Raw genomic sequence first — 23,491 nt, 5'->3', positions numbered from 1 at the left:
AATGCTAATTTGGCAGAATCCAGGTATGTTTTGTGTCAAGCTTTTCCAGAATCTCATGATCATTTATTTTGTTGATTGTTCTTGCTGTGATGAATTTGATGATACATGGTTTAGAGGGGGTGGTAAATATAGAGTTCATGGAAAAGGTAAACAACTGCATTCTGCAGTCAAAACGCTTCGCTTGGCAAAGATTGTGAACGAGAACAGGCTTCCCATGGTTGTGTTGTGCACGTACTCGTCTAGCCTTCGACTTCTAAGTTTTTCGATTATTCAGAAATGGAGTCTCTTTGTGGAATGGAGTCAAATTCTTGACCAATGGTGTAATTAACATGTAATATTTTTGGTGCAAATTTACATACAATTTTTTTGGTATTATACCATGTCAGTGATTAACATGTAAAGGTGTAAATTTTAAAATGTATATTTTTTCTCAAAAGCCAAACCAAAATTGTTTGATACCGCACCGAACCGAACCAAATGGTTTGGTTTCATTTCGGTTTTGGTTTACAAACCGCATCGAACTGCATCTCAAAAAGTTTTGGTTTCGATTGCGGTTTCACTTAAAACCACACCGAACCGAACCGTGCCCACCCCTACATTAAATATTCTCCTATTCATAAAAAAGGGAAAAAGTGTAAAAAAACGTTGCAACGCTACTGAGAGTCGAACCCGAAATCTTAGTTTCATAGACCAGCGCCTTATCCACTGGGACAAAGAGCGGCAAAGGGGTAATAATCCATAACGTTTTCTATTTAAATAAATAACAATAGTAACTCTAAACTCTAAACTCTAAACCCTCAACCCTAAAAACCCTAAAAACCTAAACCCTAAACCCTAAAAAACCCTAAACCATATACTCTAAACCCTATATCCTACACCCTAAAAACCCTAAACCCTAAAAAACCTAAACTCTATATCCTAAACCCAAATAGTAAAATTATCAAATAGAACATTGGCTCAAACATGTATTCTAACCCTACAATAGTAAAATACGAAACAATATAGCCAGTGGAAAGTAGTTACTATATAACATAGTGTTTTCATTTTACAATTACACTATTACATGGTACTATTAATTACATGTTTAATATTTAATTAATGGACTTTGAAATGCTTAAATGTGATGTTTCAGATGAAGATTAGTGTTTTACATAAAGATTAATATGACTGTAATTTAATGATATGATTTGGGTTTGGGATAAAGATTATTAATTTGAATATAATTGATGAAAAAAAAAACAAAATGGGATCTTGATTGATTATACACAACGCTCATTGGTTTGATTATATACATTTACATAATTGCATTAGAGCTCACTCAACAAAAAGTTAAGTAATTAGAAAGCTAGGGTAGGAGATGGTAAAATTTTGAGAAAATTGCAACTACGCAAAACTCTATACATGTATATAAAAAAATTGAGAAGACAAATTCTTGCAGTGACAGAGTTCTAATTATTTCCAACTTTTCGCAACCGGCTTCAGCGACGAAGAACTGTTACTTTTTCTCATACCTGCAACAAGTGATTGTGACATGTTGAGAGATGTAATAATGTTGATAATTAGAAGGCAAACTGAAGTAGTAATTGGTGCAGAGAGCTCTATTTTCACGTACCTGACGGTACCTTCGCAGCGCTCTTTGATCCTGATGCCGAAGGTGAAGAAGTTGTTCCTGGTTTAAGCGAGGGTCGCGGAATCCTACTAATCCTTTTAGGCCTGCAGAATATGAGTCATTAGTCAGAGATGACCAATAGCATTACATATAGGCCTCGTTTGGTGGCTGGATAATGCATTAGATTCAGTGCAAGTGATGCTTACCTTTCCGGGGGATCAGATTTCGTGCTTTCGGGATAATTCATGCTGTCGGTAGAGCCATCAGTTTCTGTTCCAGCAGAAAGACCACCGTCAGATAAGTCACTTAATTTCCCCTCAGAATCTGCATCCCCAGATGCTAAGTTCTCAGCATGATCTGTAGGTTTATTCTGACCTATGTCATGTCCTCCGGCAATCTTTGATGATTGCCCGAGAAAATCATTTTGCTGTTTAATGTCATGCATGGACTTCTGGAGCTTATGAGTACTGTACAAAAACACAGTTTTCAGGATCAGAAGCTGCCTTAAGTCCTAAGCCTTTATCCCGCCACTTAACGGTGTTTGGTTTCACTTCCCACCTCTAGAAACTCTGCTTGGTTGCGAAGATTCATACCTAAATGAGCTCGTCCCACGCTTCTCACTGTGGCCATCAAGTAATTGCAATCGCTCAATCTCGCCATCCTTCTTAGCAATCGTGTCTTTGAGAGACGCTACCTGCAGAGGCAAGAAAAATTTAGAAACAACAATTTTTTTGTAGAATACATATTTTGCCAATTATGCATATGAAATGAGAACCTGTTCCATTAATTCCCTAACATCCCGGCCCTCTTTGTTGCTTTTCGCCGCCCCTAACTCAACTCCGGCAGCCCTCTCAGCAAACTTTAGAGTACTTAAACTTTCGGAAAATGAACTTGCGTCAGGATTTAGCTGCACAAACATAAGCGTTTTTGCTTGCCCACCTGTTGTAAAACACCATAAATATTCTAGCATTACTACGTATCTTATAAAACTTCGCATAAATCTTAGAGAAAAACAAGAGCAACTATTATGAGTCTTTGATTCAATGAAACTAAATAGTGAAGAAGTACCGAGAGAGCTTTGAAGGACTTGAGTGAGCTTGCTATTTCTGTAAGGTACATGAGGGCTCTTTTGTGCAAGAGCAAATATGACATCTCCAAGAGAAGATAATGATTTGTTTATATGTTGTGCTTCCTTGAGCCTATCTCCTGTTACCTCAGAACGGTCTACTCTTTCACTTCCCGCGAGATCTACAAGATGAAGGTTACCAATCAAAGCGGAACCAGTCTTCAAATCCTTCCCACGTACATGTACTGTAACAACACTGTATATAGACATTCAAGCTAAAATCATACACACCAGAAAATACATAACTAACATATATATATATATATATATATATATGTACTAGATGGAGTTTTATGAAGATGAGATGTACAAACCTATGAGAGCGACTACTTCTTTCATTTAAAGCAGTGGCACTAACAGCTCGGTTCTTAAACCCAATTCCCATCAATTTTATTACATCTGAGGTTGATTCCACGGCGTGCATGCTAGCATCTGGCACAGCTAACCCGTTGGGTTGAGAGTGGGTCATAATCCCAAGTGTGTGCAAGTCAAGGCAAACAAAAGACTGATACCAAATTAACTCAGACGACATATAAGTATGCAAAATAATAGGAAGCGCATTTCATAACGACAAGGATATTTCTTCTGAGCACCATCACTGGATAGCAAATCGCGCACTTGTTCGTTGTATATTTCAACCATTTGGACTCCAATTTCATATGTAATGGAGCTTTTTCTACATTGAGAGATGTCAAAAAGGTCGTTTAAGGCCCGGTAGTTGACCCCCCAGTTCTCTTTAGTTGCTTGATTAGGACCAGTCTGAGAGGAGACAATAGACATAAAACATCAAGTCAGCATCTTTTCAAATTATTGTTCTGTGATGAAAATTAGGATATAAAGATGCTACATACCATCGTGTAGGTTTTCCCGGATCCAGTTTGACCATAAGCACAAATACAAACATTATATCCATCAAGCACAGATCGTATCAACGGTTGTGTGTCAGCGTATACTTCAGCTGCCACAGTTAAATAAAATGCTCAAAGTTCAGAATCGTAATGTATGTCACTATACAATCATGTTCGGAGAAGAACATTTTCAAGGAGCATCAACAGATGAATCGAACAATATCTATCCAACATTAAAGACACAAAATAGAGAACCTTGAGTTGCATCTGAACCATAGACCTTATTAAACTTGAACAATCGATGACCCTCTTTTCCTGGTTTGGAGCGGTCTGCAACTACCAGTTCCCCATTTTCACCAATATGTTCTACTGATGTCTTCTTTTCTTTTTGTCCAGGAAGAAATGGTCTTATTCGACAGAAGACTCTGATGTTTCCTGTGCAAGAAAGTTAAGAAGTGAACTCTAATTTTTTTCCGTAAGATGTAACCAAAGTAACGCTAATTTATTTCATAGCACCTCTTAAATCCTGAATTTCATTAAATAACTTCCTATTTTCAGCGAGAAGTGCATGATAGTTCTCAGACGCGTCTGCTAATGCTTGAAGCTTCACTCCTGAAAAGCAAAGTTATAATGCATGAAACTCTTCTAGCACAAACTGCACGAAACAGATGAAGTTTTCGATAGACAACCCTACCTAAGTGATTAAAGTTCACCATGTAACTCTGTCCTGCCGTCAAAACTTCTTGCTTAATGGATTCGGATGATAACCTTAATTCCTGAATATTTCATAACTTGATTTAGAATGTGTACATCATATACAATTAAATCTTGAAATACAATTTGATCTAAAGATACCTTTAGTGAACCAAGTTGAAGATCCATAGAGGTCTCGTAAACACGCAGTTTCTTGGTCCAACTTTTATATTTTGAATCTGAATTCGCTGAAAGCTGCTTTGCCTCATTCCTTGAATCTGCCAAGAGGCGTTCAAGTTCTTTTATTCTCCCTTCAAGCTCTGCTTTAGAAAACTGATATTTGGACTCGGAACTTGCCTCGAGTTCTTTCACTTTATTCCTTGATTCTGCCAAAGAACGTTCAAGTTCTTTTACTGTCTCTTCAAGTTCTGCTTTATTAGACTGATGTTTTGACTCAGAATTTTCCTGGAGCTCCTTCACCTTACTCCTCGACTCTGCCAAGAGATGTTTGAGTTCTTTTGTCCTCTCTTCAAGCTCCGCTCTAGCACCTTTTGCTTCCGTTTCCATTTGCAAGCAACGCAGGTCATATGTCTTTTTCGCTATATCCAACTCTTGCTTCAATCCTGAAATTTCAAGGTTGCATTGATCCTTCTCTTTCATTAATCTGATCACATCCTCATCATCGGTTTTCTTCTTTGCTTCCATTCGGGTTCTCTCATTCTGCCAATTGTAAAACATTCCCACTTAAAGATATTCAGAAACTTATATATCAAATGAGAAAAACTTTGTAACCGCAGTTTACAAGTAAAATTATACGTATTCTTTGACTGCTAAACACCAGCAATATGTTTTTTTCATTGTCTGCGAAATATACCTTTATTTGCTGAAGATGGTTCATGATAAGCTGTAACAGAAAATTTTCACTTTGAAAATAAGACATTGGTTCCACATTGAAACATGTTTACGAGAAGCTGTCAACTCCTGATCTAATTTTTCGAAAAATGTTTCATACCTCACTTTCCTCACTGGTTCCGGATGCAAGTGTTTCAAGTACTCTGATTCTTGACTGGTATTTCTCTTCACGAGCCTTAAAAAGGTTGTTTTGCTGCACGAAACCATGACGAAGTTAACACAAAGCACTTCTTAGTAAGGCTAGCAGTGAAAAGTATTCATAAAAGCATATTACAGTTCTTAAATGCTCCGCTTGAGTTGATATTCGCCGCTCAATCTCCTGGACAACTTTTCGCAGAAGACAAGACACACGCTGTGCAAAAATCGCAATGTGTCAGGGCGGATTTTCAAAATCTACATTTCTTGAATATTGTACATACTGGTATTTGTATAGGTGAACTTATGTTTTAACAATCTTGTGCTTTCGGGTTTCCATACATGGGGTATTTCACCATTCTTTCTTTCAACACTTTCATCGAGGATTCCATTTACGACACTCAAAAGTGACTGCGTTGGAGCGTTCTGCAACAAGAGATGCTGAAGTGCATTAAAAATAGATTAAACTGAAGAGATCACAAAAGGAAAATCTGATTCGATTTCAGGGTCCACTGAGGACTTACATCTAAACTGTTTGGTTTCATCATTTCTGAAATTTTTGCAGCAGGAAGATCCGCGTAGCCTCCTTGCTTCAACTGAAACACCTCGTGGAACTTATGTCCGACATGATGCATGAGTAAAGGTGACGTCTCTGCACAAGGTAAATTTGCGTCAAACACCAACTGTTTGAATGACGAAAACATTATGTAAAAGTTTATCAACTTAAACATATAAAAGTATATCGGCAAAAATAAATTTTGATCTGTTCAAGACCATAGCCATACCTCCTGACATAACAGGACTACGCAATGCGCGCTGAAATTTTGACTCAGACAAGACTTTCCGCGTGTCAGCTACAGATAATGGAGCAAGCTGGACACGGGAAGATTGGCTGCCAGATTTAGTCGTCGGACTAGTTATAGATACACCATAACCCATGACATTTGGCATAAATCGTGCTTTAAGTGTTAAAAGACATTCTGTGACAGCCTTCATAGAACCCTGCATAATATTAATCCCCGAAAAATGAAAACCATATTGAATGTCAGCAAACATGTAGAAATTCCTTAATATCGAGACCTAAAAACTAGATATCATGTGCACATTGCAAGGGATCTGTATGCACACAAATTACATTGATAGGTACCTTCTCTAGGTCGGACATATCAAACTTCGGCAGCCCCAGTACATCCATAGCTGCCAGAAACCTTGCAACTTTTTCTGAGGGTGGAACCGAGTTCTATGAACATTGAAAGTACAAAACCAGACATTCGATCACCACCTTGTCGAAAAACTCTTCAATAAAAAAAGGGTGGGGAAAGCCTATCAAGTTATCAACTAACCTCATCAACAAGACCAGGTCTAAGCCTGTTCAATATCCAACATAAAACAGTACCATCGATCAAGCACGATCTCAAGTCCTCATCAGAAGCAGTTGTTGGTAAACCTAGATTAGGAACTAAACTATTTAACCATTCTACTAAGTATGCTCGCCGCTTGCCTGCAAAATAAACTCGAAGGCGAAAAAAATTTAGATCATTAAGCATTGAAGAAGTATATCGGGAACAAGTGGAGATGGCTAAATTTCCTTACCTTCAGTCTCATCATTACCATTTACAACTTGTTCGAAACTATTCCCGGTAGCAGGAACGCTTGAGCTGCTGGTTCCATTTTCTTTTCTGCTGTAATTGGATGCGGAATCCATGATTAGCTACTTGGGCGTGGACTAGCTTCGGAGCTCAACTATAAAACTCATGCTAAACAACATCAATCCTCTGTTTAATAAGAGCAACCCTGCGAGTTGGAAACACACTACTGATGTAAGGGTAGTAACAATGAACCGCGTAAAGCGAACAAACAATCTCTCGAAGAAACAAACACGGAGTAGAAATGCTATCTTGTCCCAAACGAAAGGAGATGAAGATTAATGAGGGGTTGCACCAGCAATCATGCACGCACACACACACACAAACATAGATACATACACACACACATACATACATATATACATATATAAATATATATTCATTGCATATTTCACTGCAAATTGTAGAGGTCATGCCCCAAGTTACTGATTACTGTATTCAAAAGAAACGAAAAACTTATGAACATGGCAGGTTCGAACTTCAAAAATCAAAGATAAAAATAGCAATTACAAAATGCGAGAGACAATTTGCCCGAGCTGCACACTGGCTACAACAGAACTTCTATATGGAACAAACTTGACTTAGAACCCATATCCATTGAACAACTGGTTACGAAAAGGAAACGAAACCTAAAAAACGAAATGGTTATCAAGCATGCCCTTAGCTATTCATACGAAACATGTAAACAACATGGTTATCAAACATAATGCCCTTAACTATTCATACAAAACTTAAAAACAAAACGGTTATCCAACGGGCCGTAAATATTCATACAAACATGATCAAGATACAGTGAAGTAAATGGTTATCCAACGGGCCGTAAATATTCATACAAACATGATCAAGATACAGTGAAGTAAATGGTTATCAAGCATGCCCTTAGCTATTCATACAAAACATGTAAACAACATGGTTATCAAACATAATGCCCTTAACTATTCATACGAAACCTAAAAACAAAATAGTTATCAAACGGGCCGTAACTATTCATATAAACATGATCAAAATACAGTGAAGGAAATACAAGAAAATGTGAAATAAAGAAAAGAAGCAGAATCCCACCTGAGAAAACTCAATGAGACTTCAAGCTAATGCGGCGTTGATTAAGGCTAAACCAATTTTTTTGATCAATTTACTTTAATTATTTTTACTTTTAATCATGTTTTGTTCAGATGTTTTTTGTTTGGAGTATTTTGGTTTCCACCGTTGATCTTCCAAGAGAGTTAAGAACCAGTGCGTGAAATTAGGAGCACAACTCTCTCTCAGCTCTACGTCTCTAATTCCATCTGCTGGGTTTCTCCCACCTGTCCTCCACCCCTCCGTCTTCTGTGCTTCCTATTGGTGGACGTCAATGGCACGTTGAAATTGGTCTTGAATTTTCACCTCCATGGCCCAAATCCATCGTTGGCCCAAGAAATTAGTGGCCTGTGAGTTAAGGATCTGTTTCATATTGCGTTCCGAAGGGTTGAAAGTAGCTTTTGACAACTAAAATCGTTTTTGACAGAGTGTAATTTTCGGTCATAAAAGTAATTTTTGGGTGAAGCACTTAATCTAGAAGTTGCTTTATTAGTTTTAATCTCAAGTGTCAACCATTTTTGTCCGTACAAACTAATTGCGTCGGGGGTAGGGCAGTTATAGGGGTAGGGTTAGTTTTTATTCCACATGTTAGCCATGGTTTGCCATACAAACCATAAGTGGCAAGGGTAGGGCATTTATAGGGGGTAGGTTTAATTTTAATCGCACATGTCGACCATTGTTGCCCGCACAAAGCATTGGTGCCCGGAAGTGGGCAGTTATAGGTCGTTATCAATAAGGTGTAGGGATTAGTTTTAATCTTAGAGGTCAACCAAAGAATTCACACTAAAGTCGTAACTTTTAACATAGAACCCCTTAAAAAAAATAAAAAAAATAAAAATTTCTCCACTATGCTGCGGCGATGGACAAAATTCAAGTGCACCAGGCGCTGAAACACGCCGAACTCACGGTGTTATTATTCACACGCCCTTAAACACTTGAACTCATGGTGTTACTATTCACATGCCCCTAAACTCTAAACCTCATCGGCCTCCACTGCTTCTACTACGCCTTGGACCTTCCTAAAGGCACGAGTTTGGGCTTGGGCGTGAGTCTGAGCTACGTCTCCCTGCACCTAAACCATTAATTTATTTCATTTTATGTTTTATTTTTATTTTTGTTAAATTTTCATTTTTCCCATACCACACCACCAAACTATCATTCACACCACCAAACTATCATTTTCATGTTCTATAAAATTTATCTTTGGTGAAAATTTTCAAACAAGGATATAAATCTAAACCTAAATCTAAAGGTATTTGAATCAAAATAAAGTAATGTAGGAAGAAAAAAAAAAATTCAATGGAAAAAGAAAAAAATAAGAGAAAAAAAAAACAAAAAGAAAAGGATACAATTGGTACTTCGCTACTGACCCTCTTCGAAGAGTGTCGCTAGCATGTTAGCGGCCTCACCCACAAAAAGTCGCTGGCTTCATACATATCACCCTTCTCAAATTTTTTTTTATTTTTTATTTTTGTTAATTTTTTTTATCTCTTATCATAACAACAAACTATCATATCCATATTCTTCAAAATATATTTTTCCGTGAAAAATCTATTATAATTCATATTTAAACACTTGAAATCAACGATTTAAAACCTAAATTTATAGATATTTTTCTATTTTTCAACTTTAAAAATCCATAAAAAATAGTTCGGGAACTTAATAAACGGTAAGATCACATCCAAAGTTCTTGCAATATTTTCCTTAAATCCAACGCAAATATTTCCTAAAGCTAAAAATCTCAATTTTTTTTTTTTACAAAAACTGTGAGTTATAACCCAAATTTTTTCAATTGATTTTGAGAATTTTTACAACATTCGTTATAAACCAAAGTTAGTGTGACAGCCCATCCCGAAATATTTGTATCGATGGCGTGAAATTACTAAAGTACCCTTGAACGTTTGTGGCGTTGTGTGGTTTAAGTTTTGGTTGTGGACCAATATGTTAAGTCCCTAATATTTTGGAACCAATTAGGAACTTAGACTTAGGTTTGTTTTCTTGTTTTTGGTTGGTTGCAAACTGGACCACACAACACACACACACACACACACAAATCCCTTTCCCCGTTGACCTTTTCTCTCTCTCCTTCTCTCGGACTTCATCCATTTTCCCTACAAGTCGTACGGACACCACCCAAACCATTCCATTTCTTCACGGATCGACGTCGAGGAGGATGTTTTTATGTTCCTTGCAAGCTCAGGAACTCATCTACACTATTATCTGGACGTGAAGCCTTCATTTTCCCAAGAAACCATAATCTCTTATTTGAGCACTGTTCATACAATCGTAAATGTGAAGTTTTGAGGAGATTTTTAGCTGCTAGGAAGCTTTAGAACGTCTTCACGAAGCTCAAAGAAGAAAAACAAAGTGTTTTGGACGTCGGGAAGTTGAGTTTGGCGAGTTTCAAGTTTAGCTGGATTATCGAGGCTTCTCCGGTGAGAACCCATGGATTTCAGGGCTTGAAATTGGTAAGGTTTTGTTCTTCTCGTTGTAAGCTTTAATCTGAGACAAATTTCATGGAATTTAGTTGAGAAATGGAAGAGATATAAAATCTTAAAGTTTTTCCAGAAACCAGCGAAAATTCGAGTTTCAGACGGCGACGACTGGCGAGGCTCGCCAGAGAATGAGACGAATATTCCGTCAAAGTTGATGGAATATTCTAACGGCGTCAAGTAACGCCGTTAACTTCTGTTAAGGTTTTAATATAATATTTCACGGAATATTCCTAACTGCTGTTAACTGTTCCGTTAGGGTTGGCCGCGCGTGGGATAGTGTCTGGCTGTGCCTTGGCCGGTGCGTGGCAACGCGTGGGTGGTCGGAAAATTTTTCTAAAAATATAGGGATATTTATGGTGTTGAGTAGATCACGTTGGTATATTCAAACACCCCATTTGAGCAATGTTTGAGAAGTTATTACTTAGTTTCGTTTATGTGCTTTAAATTAACGTTTATATAGTTGTTTCGCATATAGGTGAAACTTATCCTCAGGACAAGCGTAGTCAATCGAGGCTTGGGGGCTACGACCCTTCCACATACCAGTGAGTGGGCTTTTGGTTTTTCGACCTATGTACTTGAGATTTTTCCTAGAAAATCGATTTAAATGAAATTATGTTTGAAACGCCATGCCTATTGATTTATGCTTAGACTATGAATTTTTATGATATGTGCATATTGTGATTTGACGCGGTGGACGCTTAGGTAAGTACCAGGTGAGTTGTAGATTGTTTATGTGAATTAAAGATTATGTGAGATGTGTTGAGAGCTAATAAACCTGCACCCCGATGTTAGTGTTCCCGCCTAGAGTTAGGGCACAGTCCTTCATATGATGTTCACCTCCCACACCATATGCTCACCTTGGATCCAAGTTAGGTGCACAATCCTGTCGTACAGACCACTATAGGTGGTTCTAACTCATAGGTGACCCGCAATTATTCGCACAGTCTTCACGTGATCGTAGCACTTGAGCGTATTTGTTTACACCCAGTCTTGTCGTACAGACCACTTTAGGTGGTTCCGACTCGTGTGCAGGTATATTTGTTGAGATGTGGATTTGAACCGTACAGGTCACGTTCGGTAACTCCGGCTAGATGGATGAGCTCTAGATTCAGCCGTACAAGTCACGTTAGGTGACTCTGGCTGACATATCATTTGCATTGATTTATATCACCTAGCTTACATATTTTTATGCTGAGATATTCAACATGGCATATTATTTGTGAATTTTGTTATTCTGAGCATGGTTATGTTATAGATATGTATTCTATTTTCTGGGAAATTATACAGATTTTACGGTGAGAGGTTACTATCTTTGGTAATAGAAATGGTTTTGAAAAGCTTTGTGTTTGCCTACTCACACTTTCTGTTTTGCGCCCTTCTAGGTTCTAGTTATGATTGCTTTTTGGTGGCTTGTGAGGAATCCACGGCAGCTCTGACAGATTATCACCATTGTATGGTCACCTTTGGGTGTTGTATAATTAGTAATTGTCCTGCTGGACTGCACTTAGACTACTTATGCTCTGGTTATGAATTCACACTTATTTCATCTTGCACCTTATCTTATATAGTGCTCTAGTTAGTTTGGTTTTTATTTATTCGCATTTCTTATATTAATCTTGCTTCCGCACTGTGCACATGGCTACGTCACTTTCACGTGACGGCCAGCATGCCTTGATTTTGGTCGGGGTGTGTCAGTTAGAGTCATTTTATTTGTGCCACATGTTTCCTAAAATTAATTTAGGACATTCTTAAGATTTTGGTCACCAACCAATCTCTTTAGGGGCCCCGCTATTAGCTTTCATTATTTTTTCTATTTTCAACTTTAAAAATCAATGAAAAATAGTTTCGGGACCTAATAAAGGATAAAATCACATCCAAAGGTCTTGCAACATTTTTTTCAATGCCGACACAAAATATTCCTAAAACTAAAAGTTTCAATTTTTTTACAAAAACTGTGAGTTATAATCCACGTTTTCCAATCAATTTTGAGAACTTTTACAAGATTCATTATAAACCAAAATTTGAGTTATTCTAATTGCACCACATGTTTTCTAAAATTAATTTAGGACATTCCAAAGATTTTTGACACCTACAAATCTCTTTGGGGGCCTCGCTATTAGTTTATATTATTTTTTTTCAACTTTAAAAATCAATAAAAAAAGTTTCGAGACCTAATAAACGGTTAGATCACATCCAAAGATCTTGCAGCATTTTCGTTAACTCATATGCAAAATATTTCCTACAAGTTACAACTAAAAATTTCAAATTTTTTTTGCACAACAACTGTGAGCTATATATATAACCCACATTTTATAATGAATTTTGAGGATTTTTACAAGATTCAATATAACCCAAAATTTGAGTCATTCTAGTTGCACCACATGTTTAATAAAATTAATTTAGGATATTCCTAAAATTTTCCACACCTACAAATCTCTTTTGGGGGCCCCACTACTAGTTTACATTTTTTTCTTTCTATTTTTCAACTTTAAATTAATTTTAGAAAACATGTGGTGCGACTATAATGACTCATTTTTTGGCTAATAATGAATCTTGTAAAAGTTCTCAAAATCAATTGGAAAACGTGGTTTATAACTCACATTTTTTTTTTGTGTGAAAAAATTAAAATTTATAGCTTTAGGAAATATTTTGCATTAGAGTTAAGGAAAATATTGCAAGAACTTTGGATGTGATCCTACTGTATATTAGGTCCCGAAAATATTTTTCTTTGATTTTTAAAGTTGAAAAATAGAAAAGTAATTTTTAAATTTAGGTTTTAAATCGTTGATTTCAAGTGTTTAAATATGAATTATAATAGATTTTGCATGGAAAAATATATTTTAAAGAATATGAATATGATAGTTTACTGTTATGGTAAGAGAAATAAAAGAGAAATAAAAGAAAAATTAACCAAAAAAAAACACTAAAAAAGAAAAAAAAAATTGAAAGGGAGGATCGGTATGAGGTTAGCGATAATGAAATAAGTCGCTAGCTTGTTCGTGATACTATTCCAAGAAGATCGGTAACAAAGTACCGATGTGTCATTTTCTTTTTTTTTCTTCCTTTTCTTTTCCATTGAATTTTTTTCCTACGTTACTTTATTTAGGTTCAAATACCTTTAGATTTAGATTTAGATTACTTATATCCTTGTTTTTGAATTTTTTGACATGGATTATAAGAAGATTTTTACCGAAAATACATTTTGTAGAACTAGGAGTTCGTCCCGTAAACCTCAAAGTATTGCCCGTCATTTTTTTCTTCTTGGTGCCAAAATATTGCCCAATTAATAAAAGTTTACCCTACGTATACTTTCCGTCTCGTAATATGTAAACCCTAAATGTCGACCAAATTTCCTCTACAAACTGAATATTTCGTCGGGTAAAGATCTGTTAACCAATTAAAAGAGGGTCGGCGTACAAGCTGTTGAAGGGCACTTTCTGGCAGGGTAGAATTTTCTTGTGCTTACTTTTCGCAGTGTATTCGTTACGTGATTAAAGTAGTCAATCTAATAATGCTTCTACTAGACCTTAATTCCATGAGGCTGAAGTGATTGAGACCTCAGTCTATCTGCCTTTTTCTTCTGATTGTTGTGGTTGTCTCCATATGGATGCTATGACAGCATGCACTAGTTGTGTCATTGTGGTGTAGTGTGGTGTGTTGTTGCTTTGTTATGAATGTAATCTAATAATGCCTTGTAAATATCGTATCGTTTCTGAAAGAAAAAACCCTAATTAAGCATATCCGAGATTTGATTGTAATAATCCATGAAAAGATAAATTAAATCTTACAATTTTTGTTTGGTAACATATTTTCATATACCGTGATTCAGCTTTAATAGTAGAGTACTTATTCTCAGCAGGATATAACTTAACTCTTGCTCTTTACTTCTCTTAATAAAACCAAAAAACCAATATAATTATTTGAATAACTGGAGAGTTTTCCAGTAATATTAGACAGATATCCTTCAATTTTCGTATCGAATAAAATTTAAGGTCTGTAATTTGAGTAAGTAGAAGCGAGAACGAACCTCGTTTACCCTGTTCAACCTCACCCTGCCCCTTTGATCAAGTTAGGACTAAACTGATCATGACAATTGTCAAGTCAAGCACTTGGATTCTAAATAAAGGGCTCCAACCATAACATTGGAAAATGATCCACTTCGGATCCTCTTTGTGGGGATCTGGGGATCAATCAATTATGTCTGCTTATCATAAATCGTGCGATCAGTTTTCGTTAGGTACTATTTCTATTCAATTTAAAATTTAAAATTTAAAATGATTTCTGACCACACGATGTACGATGAACGGACATGATTGATTGATCCCCAAATCCCTACAAAGAGGATCCGGAGAGGATCCTTTTCCCATAACATTTTGTGCATCACAAACATCAAAGATGGATGTGAATAATATTTTAAGTTGCTCTCGAGCAATCACACGAATTCAAAGCCTATTAGAAGAGGAAACGGATATTGATTGTCACTATCGTTTCTTCTTTTGCACTCTATTTTTCCCCCTCTCTCTTAATTAGGCAAATGCATGTTAGACGAGTTGGTCAAGGAAGTATACCAAATCAATTGCGCTCAAGTTCAAATAGTGCTTAGAGATGAAAATAGAGTGTGAGAATCACTAGCATGAAAATCCGCACTACTAAGTAGCAAAAAATGGATGGCCAAAATCGAATTGAGAAAATACTATTTTTCTCGTCAATCTAATAGGCCTAGTGCTTTATCAATGGAGATGAGCCCAAAACTAGAGCCTCACGAATCGTGAGCCCAAAAACCCAAAAGCTCAACAACCAGAAGCAGCTGCAGACAGCAAAGAGCTGCGAAACTGCGAAAATCGAAGCCAAAACGGAGAGAGAGTGAGCAATCCAAAACTGCGCGAGAAAAATGGGGCGGAAGAAGGGAGCGGTGGACTTCGACGAGTCGCCGCCGGACGACTTCGATCCGGCTAATCCGTACAAGGACCCGGTGGCGATGCTGGAGATGAGGGAGCACTTGGTGCGGGAGAAGTGGATTGACATCGAGAAGGCCAAGATCATCAGGGAGAAACTCCGTTGGTGCTACCGCATCGAAGGCGTCAACCACCTCCAGAAGTGCCGCCACCTCGTCCACCAGTACCTCGAGTCCACTCGAGGCATCGGTTGGGGGAAGGACCACCGTCCTTACGAGTTCCATGGTCCGCCAGCGTACCCTATCCTTTCCCGTCATTTGCCAGTTTTATTAATTAATTGACATTTTGATTTTGTTTTTGGGAATTTCAGGTCCGAAGCCGGAGCCGGTGGAGTCCGAGTGATCGGTTTCAGGTACTTGTTTCTTGTGTTTTGAGCTGCCAATTTGATAATGTGATTGCAATTTTTTTGTTTGGATTTGAAATTTCAGTTTTTGGAGTGTAATTTTAATCAAGTTCGGGGCTTTTCGATTCCATTTGCTCGTTTCTGCTGCGAATTAAGACCCGGGTTTTCGTTTTTTGATTCTGGTGAGGCATATGATTTAGGGTTTTAGGTTGGAGTTTTATTCAAACAGAAAACGCTAGGAAACATGAGAACACTTGGATCGAAACGAGACTGTCAGCAGGAACAAATGCTTAACAGTTTTAGTTTTTGAGAATTGATAGAATGGTCAATCCAATTCTGATGGATCTTTGCTACCTAGCGATAGTTCGATTCAGATAATAAACATGAGAACACTTGGACCATAAAACCAAAGACATGAATCTACAAACTTCCGGGGTTTTCCCCTGCAACTTCCTTTATTGCGTTTGGGGCATTTTTCCTTCATGATTCTTCGTATATAATGTCTATTTTTGCGCGTCTAAGTTTTTGGACGGTTCATTGAAGGGTCTTGAGCAAGTTGAAAGTCTTCAACTTGGAATGCTTATCATCTTTAATTTGGTAGGGTCTACGGTAACTTTTGGAAACAGAGTTATGGTAAACAAATCGGTAATGGTTCAACTTGAGAAAGCACAAAGCACGAGAATATTGTGTATATATGCATTCTGGTGTACAGGCCTGTGGGTGGTATGATCTTCAAGTCTCTCAATCTACTCATTTGATTTTGAGTTTGGAGTTGAGTTATGGAGCTAAAGAGGGTTACTTGTGCAATCTTGCTATGAACCTTCATTTTGTTTTGAACATTTAAGTCAAATTTGTTGAATGACATGAATACTGAGCTTTGCTAGCATCACTCTTCGTGCAGATTTAACACGAATTGTGAAATTTGTTGCTCGACTTGGAGTCCAAAATTACTGTGGTGTGATATGTTCGGTGTTGTATGTGAATGAAGAGGTCGGCAGTTATAATTGGTTTACTTATTATGTTTTCTTCATGCAGGTGAGTAAGTTTGGGCTGCAGTGAAATGCAGAAATTGGAGGGGAGTTGGGGATCACAGCATCACGATTTCGTTGTCTGTTATCATCTCTAGACTTTGTAAAACCAGTCTCATCTCTTCTTTGTTGTTACAGTTTTCGGGCCAGATTTCAGGCGTCGACTTTTCAGTAGATTAACTCGCTTGTTAGCTTCCAAAAATCTTGATTTCAACTAGGCCTCTGCCTAGATAGAAAAGAATAAGTTTCTTGTTTTTTGATATGTATGAATGATGGATCATAAATCTTGAGCACACTCAAGTGTCAAGGAAAAACAGGTGCTAATTCTCTAAAGCATTACAATTTGTGTTTTTATTGCGGTCCTTTCCGCAGTTGTTGCTCCTCTCAACTCGAAGGTTGTAACCCGACAATTGCCAAGTACTTGAAAGTGTTGGTAGTTTAACATGCAGGGTGATCGGAAGAAGAAAATCGGAAAACCCGAAAAGTTTTCAATTTCATCCGGAGCACACGTTCTTCTGTCGAGTAAAACCACATCATCCCCGCTAGCTCCAGGTCTCCAACTTTATTTTCTTCTTTCCTGTCAAGCAGATTAATCAAACCTTAATGAAAATTAAGATAGTATAAGTAACATCCGACGATTATCAGCGACGAGAATATGACAACGATGAGAATGGTTGGTCTTTAAAGCAGACAACAGAAAGAAAAGAAAATCATGCACTTGACTCTGTTAATTTTGGCGTGATGAAGCCGGTGGTGGCCGGAGCTCCCTTCAGTCCAATGGGCAGACCAAGCGCGGAAGGAGTTGCTCCCACACCGTGCACCGGGCCAAACCGTTAACACTCAGTATATCGATCATCTCCAATGCAACAGCTAAATTGAGTTCTACAGCTGCGCAGGCAGCACAGCACGCTACTAGGGTTGGGAAATATAAAGGGAGTAGCCAAATGCATGAGATGACAGCTCTAGCCACTCCTCAGCCCTCTGAATTGGTCCGAAGGGAGTTCCCTCTCCGTCGATCCATCATATTCACATATCGATATCGGCTCCTCAAGATCGATCACTTATATTGCAAGTAATCTAGCTCTTCCCCTCGCTCTCTTCTCTCTCAATGCTAGAAAATGACTCCTCTCTCTCTCTCTCTCTCTCTCTCTCTCTCTCTCTCTCTCTCTTCCTTGTATAGTACACAATGAATTTTTAACTCCCGATGATGATGACAGTATGGGAATATTCTTAACTATGATGCATAATAACGTATTGAGGAGTGATAGGTTTTGTCCTCAACAAATATATCTTCAAGTAAGAGCAAGGACACATATGCACCTCATTGCTTTGTTATTGACATTCTAAATGAATCATTCTACACTGATTATATGTTATAAAAACGTAATTTAGAAATTACATTTTGAAGATTACATGATAACATTTTTGTTGCATGCTCGTATTAAAAAAAAAAAAAAACAAAGGAAGAAATAAATATAAAAACTGGTTTTACATCATGGTGGCTCCTTCTTCGGGCACGGCACGGCAAGACAACCAATGAACCGGACAGTTATACAAGATTTCTTTTCAACGTTTACTAATGGCACTGGAAGGTCTAGATATGACATATTGAATCAGGGTTATTTTTAAAGAAAAACTTATAGAATCGGAAGTGATCTTCACACTTTCTTTTGACTTTATATACTTTCTACTTAGTTATGTCTCTTAATTTACGTTAAGAATAAGCTACCCCATGTCCTTGAGTGGGAGCAGAATCCAAAGTATTCATCTGGACTCTTAACAAAGTGACTTTGTTGTATGATCGCTCTTAACAAATTGATTAGCTAGTTAATATTCAAGTTATATAAGGTTTCATTTAGAAGTCCTTTTAAAATAACTCGAAACGTTTTTAGTGAAATTGATTTTGAGTTTTAAAAATACTTTAGTTGCTTTTTAGAAGAAGGACTAGATATGTGTTTCTTGCAAAAAATACTTAAAATTATTATTATTTTTTTTTTTAAGGGTTCACTTGGACTTTTACAAAAGATTGGTTTCAAAAGCATTTTTCCCAAAGCGATTTTAGTCATTTTAAAAGTATTTCCAAACGAGCTATAATTCTACATCTTACATATACATAATTAGTTGTGGGGCACACATCACATCGAACTTCAATAATCCAAACCGTTTATTTTTCAGGTTGCACCTCATAGATTATCCTTACAAAATATTAGCCAAATCGGAAATATTTAAGACATCTAATTGAGTTCAAAGAAATTAATGAACACTTTGTTCTATAAGACACAATGAAATTTCATCATGATAATTAAATAGGCAAATGGTTTCAGATTGAATTGAATTTTTACAAGCATGATCTATGAATAGAAACTTACAAAATAAACAGTTCGGATTGTTGAAATTCAATGTAAAATGAATCCCACAATTAATCCTTATTTAAAAATAATAATAAAATGAAATCTCATTGCATAAAGAACCTGTATGTATATATATACACAAACCTTCGTGTACTTGTCGATGTCAATATAAGGCATATAATCAACTATAAAAATATTATGGAAGACGTGTAAGAAGAAGACGTAATGGAAATTTTTGATTAATTTTACATAAAATTAGTCTAAAATCTTGATAATAAGCTGTATTTTAAACTATATTAGTAGTTCACATCGCATCCCATGTATGCAAAATTATAATAATTGTGTTGATTTTGTATTTATTTTTTATATTACTTGACTTGAGAAAAGGATTGGTGGTTGATTGCTTTGAAAGAAGCTCAATAAACGAATAACCTTCTTAAAATCATAAAAAAAATATTCATGTTCCAGCTTGAGATCAGTTATATATATATATAGTAACGAACTCCATATTAGAATAAGTTATAACTTTTCTTTATCTCATCTTAATTAATGAAACACGTCTCCATATAATGATTGTCAATCAGTAAAAAAAAAAATGCAATATCACAAAAAAGTTTAAGATGAACTATAATATTTATCTAAACTAGTTTGGGACAATGCTTTAGTTTTTAGAGTTGATGCTATGAGCTTGTACGTACATATGTGCAAAAAATAAAATACTTGGCGTCCAAGAAATTCTATTTAGAAAACACTAGCATTTATTAAGGGTAAATAAGTCAACAAATAATAATTTTTAACTACACTTTTATTAATATAATAACATCCCTAGTTATAAATTCGATTTGGTCACAACTTTATAACTTTATAGAAGTTTTACTATACTAAAATGGTAATGGAGTTGAACGTTGCTTAAGATGTTTCCATTGGGCTTTCACTAGAGTGGGTCCAACTCCAAGCCCAATTGGTCATCTATGGTTGGTAACTCCACTGCAAGTACTCCATAGTTTTCTCCAAGGTTTTAAAAGACATAAAGCGCTAGTCGGGTAATGAGTTGGTGCCTAGTGATTAGGCGGCTTGGCAGGATTGAGGCGGACTAGATGGATTTAAGTATATATATTCTATAAATAAGTGTTTATTTATACTTAAAAAAAAATACTAATTGTATTATATAAAATAAAATGACATATAGAATAAGGTAATAGAACATGTTAAAAATATGGAGACCAAGGTGTTCATTCAAGTATTCAACTAGTCTCTTACAATTTATTGAATAAAAATAAAATGCAAAATAAAAGTTTTCTATTTTCTGTCTAAGTAAGAGTCATGACCTATACGGGTCTAAGCAGGTGAAGTGGGCGCCTAGTCGGACACCTGAGAAAGCTTAGGTGCCCTTTATTAATTTTCAAACGCTTAAGAATTAATCGAGAGCCAACACTAAGCGGTGATTTTTAGAGCAGTGGTTTCCTTTATGTATTATCTTATTTTTAGTTTTTTATTTACACTTTTTTGGTTGTCACCACCACCACAATACTACTAAACCACTACCACCACAACCATACCCGCCACTACTACTACCACAACCATAATTGCCAGTTTAAGGACTGAATTTAAAAAAAAAAAAAATCATTCATTCATTTATATCCATGTAATAATTCAGAACCAAATCAGTATAAATAGAATGGGGCTTAGGGTTTTTGTTTGGTGGTCCTCACCCACGTGCATTATCACTTTCTCCTTCTCTCGTGAGAAACACAACCACGTTTTTTCTTTTTCCACAAGACTCTACTCATGCAAATATCTGACAAAAAAGATCGTCTTCTTATTGGTATTGCTTAGCTAGTAGGAAGAAACCCTAATTCTTATTCCAAGACATTTATTTGCGTTAACTGAATCTACCAATTAGCAACTGCATGAAATTTACAGTGGTGAATGTCACCCAATGCTGGAATCTGTTGATCAACTTGGCCAGGTTTTGTCAATCTTTTTTTTCCCTTTTCTCTCTTCAAATTTAACTTTTGCCAATAAAATGAATCAAAATTTAACCGTGCTCCCAAAAACGTGGATAAAAAAAATATACTGTGACTTGGTTTCTGAATCGTGATTTCTATTTCAACTTATGTGATGGCTGTGCACAAAAGCTTTTTAGGGTCCTTATCCACGAAATTGACTTATCAATATATACATACATACATATATATATATATATATATATATATATATATATATATATTGTACCATCATATTCATAACAAGAAAGATATATATGATATTATGATTGTACGTGTATTATCTATGTCGTGTTTGAAAGATATTTTTGTATCTCTGTAACCGTTACGACTTCGTTTTTGGTTGAACGCTCACGTTTAGGCATTCTAATAATCAACTTTCAATTGCCAATTTGATTAAATGTGATGTAGAGAAGTAAACTAAAATATCATTATCAACCCAGGAGTCCGTTAAGTAAATTGTCAAAATACTCCATGAACTTGTATTTGCCTTCTGATTTACTCTTAACTTTTCTTTTAGTAAATTACGGACTCAAATTAATGTTTGTAGCCAATTTCCCCATACCTTCTATTTTCTTCACATTCCATCCAAATTTTCATTAGATGAAGGCATGTACAACCCACGTAAGGGTAATAAGAAGTTAAGTACGTATAAGTTCAAGGGGGATTTCAAAATTTTCACTCTTCTGTACATTTAGAAAACATGAATGTTGTTACTCAACTCTAGTAGCTATTGCCAACAAATTGTTAGCTATACATACATAAATTAGCACACATATTTTCAAAGTTATATTGGTTATAGTGTTTTTCTAAGTATAAGAGAGAAAGAGAGAGAGAGCTCTTCTGATCTTGTTCAGTGAAGCTTCGGATTTCCAGGACTAGCTAGTTATTAGTAGTGAAAGAGAAGGACTAAGCCCTAGTTTGGTACCAATGGCGAAGCCAGAAATTACCAGAAGGAGGGGCGAAATATAAAAGAGTAAACGTTTCTCATTTTAATTATGTACTGCATTTTAGCCAAAGGAAAAATTAATAAAACATAAAATACAAAATACAAAATACAAAATAAGCAATGTCTGCACCGCCCCCAATGGATTCTGATCTGCTTGATCACAGCTGATTTGGGATGCAGAAAGAATGCCATAGACTAAGTAAACAATCCAAGAGAGAGAGGAAAGAAGGCAGGGAATGTCTGAGAAATAGAAAGATACGGACACGCTTCCAAGTTTGCAACCCAAGAAGGAAGCGAAGTTTCAAGCTTTTATTCAATAAAATGACGTCGTTTCAAATTAATTTTAAACCCAGGTCCAAAACGACATCGTATGACTTGGGTATTTAAAAAAAAAATATGAACCCTAGCAGCCCCACACAGAGCAATGCAGTCGTTACAGAACCAGATTCTCCGACGAGTAAAGACGAACCAGAGGGGCGGTTCCTCAATTTTAGTGTTGATTTTTGGCGACCGGAGGGGTCGCCGCCCCTCCTTGCCCCTACATAGCTTCGCCACTGTTTGGTACTAAGGTGATTCTGAAAAAAGTGGCTATCAAAAAAAGCTGAGAGTTTTTTTATGTTTGGTAAACATTCAGCTTCATCTTTTTTTTCACAGTTTTGGGTGAAAAAAAGCCAAAAACACAAAGCTACAAAACTCAACTTTGAAAAACCAGCTTTTTTCACATCTGTTTTACAAAAACGTTTATCAAACACTATAATATTGCTTTTTTACAAAAAAAAAGTTTACCAAACACTTTGCTGCTTTATTTCACAGCTGCTTAGGGCTGGTTTGGTATTACTGTGCTTTGAAAAAAAATTGCTTCTGCTGTGCTGTGAGAATAAGCAGCTATGAAATAAAGTAACAAAATGTTTGGTAAACTTTTTTGTGAAAGTGCTTTTGAAAAAAAAAAGAAAAAGAAAAAAAAAAGCAGTATTATAGTGTTTGATAAACTTTTATGTAAAACAGATATGAAAAAAAGCTGGTTTTTCAAAGCTGGGTTTTGCAGCTTTGTGTTTTTGGCTTTTTTCACCCAAAACTGTGAAAAAAAAGCTGAAGCTGAATGTTTACCAAACATAAAAAAGCTCCTAACTTTTTTTTATAGCCATTTTTTTCAGAATCACCTTAGTACCAAACTAGGGCTTAGGACTGGTTTGGTATTGTTGTGCTTTGAAAAAAAAGTTGCTTTTACTATGCTGTGAGAATAAGCAGCTGTGAAATAAAGTAGCAGAGTGTTTGGTAAACATTTTTGTAAAAGTACTTTTGAAAAAAAAAAAAAAAA

The 23,491-nt window shown here is 36.2% G+C and overlaps 2 protein-coding genes across 2 annotated transcripts; one reads left to right on the top strand and one right to left on the bottom strand.

The window, feature by feature from the left end:
* Positions 1-1,255: 1,255 nt before the first annotated feature.
* On the bottom strand, positions 1,256-7,111 carry LOC137713225 (kinesin-like protein KIN-14P). Its single transcript, XM_068452503.1, has 22 exons — positions 6,917-7,111; positions 6,667-6,824; positions 6,471-6,563; positions 6,109-6,325; positions 5,848-5,975; positions 5,666-5,764; positions 5,463-5,540; positions 5,289-5,381; positions 5,151-5,180; positions 4,439-4,996; positions 4,278-4,359; positions 4,100-4,195; positions 3,839-4,018; positions 3,587-3,693; positions 3,316-3,494; positions 3,050-3,214; positions 2,678-2,931; positions 2,385-2,548; positions 2,203-2,303; positions 1,816-2,076; positions 1,613-1,713; positions 1,256-1,511 (listed from the first exon to the last, which is right to left on the bottom strand). The coding sequence occupies exons 1-22, from the start codon at positions 7,026-7,028 to the stop codon at positions 1,453-1,455; spliced, it is 3,315 nt and encodes a 1,104-aa protein (XP_068308604.1). The 5' UTR covers positions 7,029-7,111; the 3' UTR covers positions 1,256-1,452.
* Positions 7,112-15,308: 8,197 nt separating this feature from the next.
* Positions 15,309-17,221, top strand: LOC137712944 (NADH dehydrogenase [ubiquinone] 1 beta subcomplex subunit 10-B-like). Its single transcript, XM_068452151.1, has 3 exons — positions 15,309-15,721; positions 15,807-15,848; positions 16,875-17,221. Exons 1-2 carry the CDS (start codon positions 15,433-15,435, stop codon positions 15,836-15,838), a joined length of 321 nt encoding a protein of 106 aa, XP_068308252.1. The 5' UTR covers positions 15,309-15,432; the 3' UTR covers positions 15,839-15,848; positions 16,875-17,221.
* Positions 17,222-23,491: the final 6,270 nt, after the last annotated feature.

Source organism: Pyrus communis, chromosome 13 (assembly GCF_963583255.1).
Source record: "Pyrus communis chromosome 13, drPyrComm1.1, whole genome shotgun sequence".
NCBI classification, from domain to species: Eukaryota; Viridiplantae; Streptophyta; class Magnoliopsida; order Rosales; family Rosaceae; genus Pyrus; species Pyrus communis.
The sequence above is the reverse complement of the archived record's forward strand: the minus strand, read 5'-3'. Positions and strand labels throughout refer to the sequence as shown.

Coding starts and splice junctions, on each gene's coding strand:
- LOC137713225 (XM_068452503.1), bottom strand. CDS start 7,028: ATGGATTCCGCATCCAATTACAGCAGAAAAGAAAATGGAACCAGCAGC. Junction 3,495..3,586: donor CCGGGAAAACCTACACGATG/GTATGTAGCATC, acceptor GTCTCCTCTCAG/ACTGGTCCTAATCAAGCAAC. Junction 2,304..2,384: donor TTAGGGAATTAATGGAACAG/GTTCTCATTTCA, acceptor TTGCCTCTGCAG/GTAGCGTCTCTCAAAGACAC.
- LOC137712944 (XM_068452151.1), top strand. CDS start 15,433: ATGGGGCGGAAGAAGGGAGCGGTGGACTTCGACGAGTCGCCGCCGGAC. Junction 15,722..15,806: donor CCGTCCTTACGAGTTCCATG/GTCCGCCAGCGT, acceptor TGGGAATTTCAG/GTCCGAAGCCGGAGCCGGTG.